General features: G+C 36.5%; 1 protein-coding gene across 1 annotated transcript in view; it reads left to right on the forward strand.

Annotated features, from left to right (window-relative positions):
- STK38L (serine/threonine kinase 38 like) overlaps window positions 1-2,301 on the forward strand; it is a 121,277-nt gene extending 118,976 nt beyond the window's left edge. The window contains exons 13-14 of the mRNA XM_006895062.1: window positions 1,760-1,851; window positions 1,949-2,301. Of these exons, the coding sequence (XP_006895124.1) occupies window positions 1,760-1,851; window positions 1,949-2,076 (220 nt within the window). The 3' untranslated portion in view covers window positions 2,077-2,301. The remainder of the gene's footprint in view (window positions 1-1,759; window positions 1,852-1,948) is intronic.
- Window positions 2,302-9,463: the final 7,162 nt, after the last annotated feature.

Raw genomic sequence — 9,463 nt, forward strand, 5'->3', positions numbered from 1 at the left:
CTTCTGCCCCCAACCCTCACCTCCTTGTACCCCCAATATGTTTTTCCCAATAAAAAAAATATTTTTTTAAAAAAAAGAAATTTACATTAATAAAACAGTCACTTGGTCTTAGAACTAAAAAAAAAAAGGACCAAGAGATAATATTTTTCACATAAAAATTAGTACCCATGTAAACACATACTTATGTAATATGCTAGGCTCCTCTCTCCAGAGTCTGTGGGGGGTTTTGACTAGTATAAGTTTATTTTTAAGAAAAATATATACACACATACAAACATTTACATAATTTTCTAAAATCTTCCCCCATTACCCATTGTAAAATAGCAAGGTCAGTGTGGAGACAGCTGAATCTGCCCTCTCCTACCTCCACCCTTCAACAACATCCACCACTAGTTCCTGTGAGGTCAGACCTGTCTTCCCATGCTCCTGTACCTACTTAATGGGTTCAAAATCCATTGCAGACTTCACAGAACATGCTCACAGTTATAGGGCTTATTAGGGAAATTAATAGGCTTTAATTCAAGTTAACAGCAAGATATAGTCCCTCAGTCCAGAGAGCTGCTCAGTTAACAGCAAGATACAATCCCTGACAGAGGGATCTCTGTCTCTGAACGACCATGCGCCATTCTCTGCTGCTGCTTTCCTGATGGTGAGTTGTCGCTCTCCTGCTATGTAATCTGCTCAATATAATGGTCAGACGGGCCGGTATACCCCTGTAGATAGACTAGCATACCCTGTTAGCATGAGAAAGAAATGAGTCACACAGCTGATGATGTAGGTAGTCCACATGTTTGCAGGGTCAGCAGAGCTGAAGATCAGATTATAGGCACTGTCCCAGGTAAGCTGAAAGAGAACAATAGCAAGACCAAAGACAGAGATCTAGGGAAGCCAAATTTTGAGCAGTAGACCCATTAACTGGGTCTTTAATCAGAAGTCTTATGAATTAATAAAAACTGAGAAATCCTTGTGTTCATATTTTATCACAAACATTAGTCCCTTCACCCTGTGCAAAACTCTTTTACCTAAATTGCCTTTGACTTATGGACCCTCTATAAAGACTTTTATTCCTGAACCACTTAAATTAGATCCAGTCTCCACAATCGCCAACATATTTTATATAATAATAAAATATTTTAAATAAAATATATTCTGTTTTATCATTTCCTTTAATTTGTTTTTTGTTTTCAATTTAAAAAATAGCATGAAAAAAATCACGCTACAAAGAAATAAAAATTCCAACTACAGGAAAATATCTTGATAAAAGTTACACTGGCACATCTGGTTTTATTGTACTTCAAAGGTGTTGCACTTTAACTAATTGGAGATGTTGGTGAGCAAGTGTGTGACACTGTTTTTCCAACAGCATGTGTTCACTTGGTATTTGTATGATATTTTGCATTTCAGATTTTTTTTATAATGCTGCTGCATACTTAATAGACCACAGTAATCTTAACTTGTATGTGCAGTGGTAAAACAACAACAACAATAAGGTCTGACTCACTTTATTGAGGTATTTGCTCTATGGTGATGATCTGGAGCTAAACTTGGCATTATCTCTCAGGTATGCCTATACTGCTTAATTAATTTGACATATACTTAACTCTTCTCAGGTCCACACTAATTTTTTTTTTGGTTCTGATATCTATAGAACAGTTCCATCATATATGATAGGATTATTTACTGAAAATTTTTAAGAGATCAAGTAAATTTATGACAGTTGTTCAAGACTGGTTTTGTTTGTTGTTTTTTTTTTTAATAGGGAAAGACCAGCAGCAATCCCTATAGAAATCAAAAGCATTGATGATACTTCAAATTTTGATGACTTTCCAGAATCTGATATTTTACAACCAGGTAAAGACAATTCACCTAACTATACTAAGACTGTGAAGGTGGTGTCATTTTCACTAATAGATTCTTTTGTTTTTGGTTAATTTTTCTATCTTTCCAGTGCCAAACACCACAGAACCGGACTACAAATCCAAAGACTGGGTATTCCTTAATTACACCTATAAGAGGTTTGAAGGATTGACTCAACGTGGCTCTATCCCCACCTACATGAAAGCTGGGAAATTATGAATGAAGATCACATTCACCCACACCCAAAAGAACTCAGGTAGCTGCATCACCAGGCTTGCTTGGCGTAGATAACAATACACTGAAATACTCCCGGAGATGGTGGTGCTTATTGACTACAAGAGGAAATTCTACAGGATTAGGATTTCTAAGAAGACTACAGGAATTGGTTGGCAGTGCCAGCTGGCCTTTTTTTTTTAAAATATTATTTTTGTTAACTTTATTATACGAAGGTACTGGAATAAAAGGAACGTACATCCCTTTCTAACTGCACTGCCTACATGCGTATTAAGGTCCATTCTGCCTGTGTGTCCTGTGGCTTTGTACTGTAACATTTTTAATCAATTCAGGAGAAACACATATCATTTAAAGCAACATAGGCTAGCCTGTAGGTCACACTGCAGTATTGCTCTTCTACTGCAAATCTTATGGGTCTAGATAATCAGTAAAAGCCATCTTCCATAGTTGGTGGTAGAAGACTTGCCCTATTTATTTGTTTGGACATCTATAAAGTATACATGAATTGAATTTCTGTAATGGTTTTTAGAAATTGAAAAAAGGAAATACACTGGTTATTTAAAATAAGATTTATGATCATGTTATAACACAAACTCCACAGTAGGGAGTAACAGGTTTATAAGGAAGAGGAAGTTTAACACCTTCACTCACCTACTCCACTAATAATATATTTACTTTGCATTCAGAAATACTGATGATCTTTATATACATAGTCTCTATACTCATAGGGAGATGTACTGTATTATATAAAATGTAAAGTTGCTTTTCTTGTGACAAGAGGACTTCTTTTTTAATAAGAGGACATGGCATTATTTTAATTTGATTATAGTGAGTTGAATTTAAGAAATGATCATGAAGGCTGCTTGTAGAACTAGTGTATTTTTATTAAACTATTTTTTTAAATGTCAAACTTCTGATCACATAAATGGACTTGTAGAAAACAAAGAGCTATTTACTTTGGTTTTCTAGGAAGTTGTTACATATCATGACTTTTATTTCTTTTGATGAAAAACTTTCCTTTGATAGTACTTGTATTATTGTGCCATTATTTTCTTATACTCCAAATGTACCAAAGATCCTGAACAGAGTGGATGTTCACAACTGAGTAGATTTTTACTTTCCTGTGGGAATGCTGTATTCAGATAGGACATCTTTGCAAGAGGTCAGCTTATTCGGGGGCAGTATTTGAAGTTTGGCTTCTTCACTGTGGTTCGTAGAGGTGGACTTAAAGAAATAAATGCAGTTGAAGGGGTTGCCATGAAGGGATAGGAGAGTTATCAGCATTAAATTCTTTGGCTGTTTCTCTAACAATTGAATAATCATATAATCATTTCTAAGTCAACATTTTCATTCTAATATGGTTGTCGGAGGTTTTGGTTTCATAAATACTGGTTTTATCAAAGAACAGCCTGTTTGTCTTTACTGCTGATTGATAGAATTTGTTTAAATATAGCAATTATAACCATTCTAAATCATTTGTGATTAAAATCTAAAGTGATGACTTATTTATAGGAATGTTCTTCTTAATAAAGAAGAGTAGTATAGGAGCATTATGAAAATCTACATAAGCTTTAGCAAATGTTGCTGCCAGGTAGCTCCACAATGTTTTTCTTAAATCCTTTGTTTAGTTTGTTTCAGAGAACAGCAATTTGCATAAGACCCAATCTGCAGTTTTGCAGATTTTGGTCTCCACATTGTTTTATTAAGGCCATCAAGGGTTGTGGTGGGGTTCCCCCCACCACCGCCCCATCCTGTTTTTGTTTTGTTTGTTTGTTTAAATATTTGTTGAATACATGTTCATCTAATATTTCATCTTCATTATTCTTCACTAGCCCATGTAGCTGAATACCTAGAAGAGTGCTGTTAGAATTCTGGGGTTTCTCAACTTGACTAGCTGATGTTTCTAATTGTAACAGCTTAATTTTGTTTTTTTCTGGCATATGGAGCAGTTTAATTTTTTTTTTAAAGTGTCAATAACATCTGCCTGGATTTAATCAGATTTTTCTCTCCACCTACCCTTTTTAAAAAAAAGTACTGTCTTGCTAGTGTGATGATACATGGGCAAGATATGAAGTCACTGCAGTGTTCTTCTCTTCGAGGACAGAAAAAGATCATTCATTCAAGATACAGAGATTGATATAACAGAGCTGAATTGTCTGAATTTACTTTCTTTTTGTATAAAAAAATAGAGCGTCATTATCAGAATGGACTTGGAAATACTTATGATTTCCTAGCAGTGGAAGAATAGTTCTGGAAAGTTCAGTTTATTTAGTCTCATTTTTCCCTGGAGTTAGTAGGGTGATTCACAATCTTTGGGGTTTTTTCCTCATCAAAAATATGTTTTAAGTGCCTATCTAAAAGCAATTAAAGACTGTGTCTGCCCTTTGGAATTAAGAATTTTGATTCATGATGCAAATTAACTATATATGATTTGCAGAGTACCCTCAAGATTTCATTTTTCTCTATTTTACATTTCCCATATTTCAGGTGAACAATTTTATTTAAATAACAAAACTCTATCTGATCAACTGGGCATACTGACATTTTCTTTAAATTGGACTCTATTTTTAATTAAAAGAGTTTTCTTATGAACTGTGTTTTGGTTTTTCTAAGTATCTAGAAAGCTTGTATAATTCCGATTTATTGATTTCCTGGTTTAATGTAGACTTTGACTTTTTATTAAAAATATTTGTAACAAAGCAAGTTATGTTATTTTTTCTTTAAATGCATTCCGTACAGCTTTAAATCTCCTTTAAAGTTATTCAAATATACTGGTGTCTGAAAATAAGGTATTGCTTCTAAATCAACCTCTTCTGAGTAGAATATATGACTGATTAAGCTAGCTAGTTAATCAAACGCACTAGCTCACTTGAGCTAGTTAGTTGAATAACGATAACAAATGTAGATTATTAAAAACTTTTGTTGCTTAAGCTTAAGATAGGGTTTCATTTATTTCTATAACTGCATATTTGTTTGTTTTAAACACCTGCATATCTTTGTGTAAAGCTGTGAATTTTAATATATTTTAAGTACATTTATTTTTAGTGGATTATTATAGTTAAACCTTTAGACAATCAATAATTAGTCTCTTCTAGTAAAATAACTTTTCCTCTTTTGCTGATCTCCACGTAAATGAATGAATGGGGATGTTAATCCGTAGAGAGCCTCCTACTAAGCACATTCTTCCTTTGGATTGTCAAGATTCAGAACATTCTGAGTGACCATTTTTGCTACAACCATGATTCTTTTTCTCTTGCCTTTTATTTAAGTTTCATTTTCACTTTAGAAGTGCACTTATTTCCGAAAAATTTTGATGAAACACTTAGAACAAATACAAGACACTTGGGACTACTAGGTATATTTTAGATTTTTATGAAGATGTGAGGGGATATTGCTGCTTTTAAAATAAACAGTAAACTACATTTTAGTTCTTTTTTATAAAAAGCAATATAAATTATTCAGCAATTGTCTAGAAAACTAATTATCAGGCTTTTGAGTTCTATGTTCAGTACTAAGTTAAAAAATGTTTGGTGGCATGAGGGCTTTTTTCATTGAAGGTAAGACAATAAAAGCTATGTTTACAAAATTTCTGTTGGTGAGGGTGTTTTTTGTTTTAGTTTCTAGTTTTGAGGTAAATGCCATAGAAAATTCAGTAGAGTCCATCTTGTAAATGTTTCCACCTTTTACACTTAAGATGATGTCTAGAACAAGATAAACATTTGAAGTTTGAATCATGTTATGCTTAAACAGTTAAGGTAGTTGTGCACTCTTCTATTTCTCTTATGTTTAAAATCTTTGTTTAGATCTTCAGCTAAAAAACCTGGTTGCTCAAATTATAAGATATAATTTGAGGTATGCGGATGTTTTGATTGTTACGTTCCATTGAGTCGCTTGTGACTCAGAGACTATATGTACAACAGCCCTGAACCCTACTCTACCTTGAGCCATCTTCATAGTCTCTGACACACCTACCCCCATAATGCCAGTAACTGAGTCAATCCATCTCATACAGAGTCTTCCTTTCTTGCGTTGTCCCTCCACTCTTCCAAGCATGATGTTCCTCTCCAAGGATTGGACCCTCCTGTAATGTTCCCAAAGTATGTCAGGTGGAGCTTCAAAACCCCTGCCTCCAAAGGGGTAATCTGGTTCCACCCTCTCCAAGACGAACCTGTTCTCTTTGGCAGTCCATTGCATATTCAGGTATGTGGTGGGTATACTTAAATACAGTTCCTTGACCAGTTTTCCTGAAGATGGTTTTCATTACATCTCTGGGCCAAAGCCATTTGGCAAACAGCAAATTGAAAATTCTTCAAATTAAGATGTAGTCTAGAGAGATAAGCTGTCCATCTACCACTCCATGCTGCACCATGAAAGACATGCATACTCTTAGCCACGCAGAATCCTTTTCAACATACGTGGGCTGCCTAAATTGTTCTCTGGCTTACATTATTTCAGTAATGCCATTATAATACTATAAGAAAATACTGTACTGAATCTCAAAATTTGATATTAGGACATACTTGACATACTAAATTCATCTTTAGGAAGCATCTAATGGTCTAGAGTTGGAACTCACTCATGGATGGAAAAATACCTTAGAGATAATGGTTTGTTGTTACATGTCACCAAGGTGGAACCTGACCTTCCAGCAGGTTTTCAGAGACAGTAAATCACACTGGAGATTACCCATATTTCTCCTACCAAGTGGTTGGTAGATTTGAACTGTGAGCATTTGGGTTGGCAAAGATGGTGCAACTTCGTCTTACTTACTTGGGGCATATCTTCAGAAGCATCCAGTCCTTGGAGAGAGACACCATGTGGGGAAAATGTAGAGGGCTAGTTAAAGAGACTCAGTCTCAGTGAGATTGATACAGTGCTTACCACAATGGGCGTCGGCACAGCAGAAATCTTGAAGATGGCATAGAATAGGGCAAGGTTCAGATCTGTTCAGAATCTCTCAGAGTCGAGGGAGCGCTGGTGTCCTAGTGGCAAGAAGGTGTACTGCAATCCCAGAGGTATGTAGTTCAAATCCACCAGATTCTCTGCTGGAGAAGGAGGGGCATCAGATCCAATTTGACGGTACACATGCAAAAAATAATAATTTAAAAAAAGAATCTCTAGGACTCAGAGTCATCTTAATGCTACCTAACAAAAGCAAGGGCTGTGCTACCAACCCAAAAGCAGGCAGTTCAAATCCACCAGCTACTCCATAGGAGAAAGATGGGCACACTTCTACCATGCAGTTTAAAGCTTCTGAAAACCCACTGGAGGGTCAGCTATGAGTTGATTCTGACTCAGCGAAATTAAACAACATTGACAAGAAGTAATTTTTTTTTTTTTAAATGCTTTCACTTATTCATTTTGGGCTTTTCATAATAACTTTAGCTTGGTTGGCTCCACAATCAACACTTCTTGGTACCAGTATCCAGGAAATGAAAAGATGAATTGATTAGGAAAAATCTGCCATGAGGGACCTCTGCAGATTACCAAAGAGCAACCGTGTCAGTCTAGAGATTAAGGTGTACCTGATCCATGCCATGGTTTTTGCAGTTACTTGTAGGCATCTAAAAGCTGGACAATGACTAAAGATGTTAGAAGAATTGATGCCTTTGAGCTGTGGTGCTGGAGAAAAGTATTGAATATACCATGGACCACTAAGAGAACAAACAGGTTCCTCCTTGGGAGGATGAAATCAGGCTGCTCCTGGAAGGCAAGGATTTTAAAACTGTCTGACATACTTTGGGCATGTTGCCAGGAGGGACCAGTCCTTGAAGAGGGACGTCATGTTTGAAGGGTGGAGGGACAGCACAAGAGAGGAAAACCCTAGATGAGATGGCTTGACTCAGTGACTGGGGTTATGGGGGAAGGTGTGTCAGACAATGAAGTTGGCTCATGTTAGAGCAGGGTTCAGAGCTGTTGTACGTAGGATCACAAGTTGCAAGAGACTCGACAGCACATAACAACAAATATAATGTAAGTATAATTACTGTTTTACAGATGGTGATGATAAACATGAGACTGAGTGATTATGATTTGCTCAAAACAGTTAACACATTTCTCTTGAATAAAGATACTCATCCTGCTTCCCCAAGTGATAGTGGACAGTTCATCAACAAATTACTTACCTTATACACTGCTAAGACCTAAAAGGAATACACAGGATGATACGGATAGTTCTCAGTTTGGGTACTTTTGACTGTCCGTGACAGAATATACAAGAAAAGTGACTGCAACAATAAAGACAATGACTTTCTTGTATAACACAAAGACCAGGATAGGGAATTTCCAGGACAATATAGGATGGCAAACACATGGAAAATCCACATTCTTCCCATTTTTTCTACTTTGTTATCTTCTTTGTGTTGACACAATGTTTGAATATGTCCTTCCAGCCTGCCAGAAGCTATTCATCAAAATCCTGTCATAGGCCTTTAAAGCAGAAACTATTTCTTCTAGCATAGGAGAAAGACGGGCAATATCCTGTGCCATTTACGGCCTCTGAAAATCATCTGGAGGGGCAGCTATGAGTGTGTTCCAAGTCGACATTTCATAGTAACAGCAACAGAATTTCTTCTTGAGAAGTTCCTCTTTTTAAGGGCAAGGGAAACTTTTCAAAATGGATTCTAAACAATTAATCTTCACGTGTTAGGGCCATAAATTGTGTCTTCTTTCCATTTCTAAATAGTCTGGGGAGACAGAATGATCATCAGCTCAGTTTACCAAGACATACACACACTCTCTATCTCTATCTCTGTGTGTGTTTCCTTTAGCAAACAACAAGGTGGTCTGAAGTGCACCACACAAGTTTTTAGCAATGATTTATATACTTGGAGAACTGCTTCTGCATTCTGTTACCATTACCCGGGACCCAAAGACTGATCCATTCATGTCTTCCATGCCCATCCGCAAAACAAAGAGTACTGAGGACCACAGTCGGCTGCATGTGTCCCTGTCCTTTGAGAGCTATCATACAAGCAAGATATGTGAATGGTCTAGTAACCAGGGTTTTTCTTTTCAGAGTTTTTACCAACCTTCCCAAGTTCCTTTTCATCAGAGCAGGACAGCTCTTAATAGGTGCATGTGCTATAGTGTCGTTATGTTAGAAACCAAGACCTTCAATAACTTAATTCCTCCCAAACCCAGTCATGGGTGGTGGTGCTGCTGCTGCTGCTGCTGATGTGCTGTTCAGTTAACTAGGACTTAAGAGTGACCCAGTAAGCAACAAATTAAAAACTTGTCTGATTCGGCACCATACTCACAATCTCAGACATGCTAGTGTCCACTCTTAAATGTGCCAGTCCATCTTATTGATGTTGTTATGTGCCATCGAGTCACTTGCAACTCATAGCGACCCTATGAACAACAGCCCTAA

This window comes from Elephantulus edwardii, unplaced genomic scaffold (genome assembly GCF_000299155.1).
Source record: "Elephantulus edwardii isolate Elephantulus edwardi_28Jun2011 unplaced genomic scaffold, EleEdw1.0 scaffold00157, whole genome shotgun sequence".
In the NCBI taxonomy this organism is placed as follows: domain Eukaryota; kingdom Metazoa; phylum Chordata; class Mammalia; order Macroscelidea; family Macroscelididae; genus Elephantulus; species Elephantulus edwardii.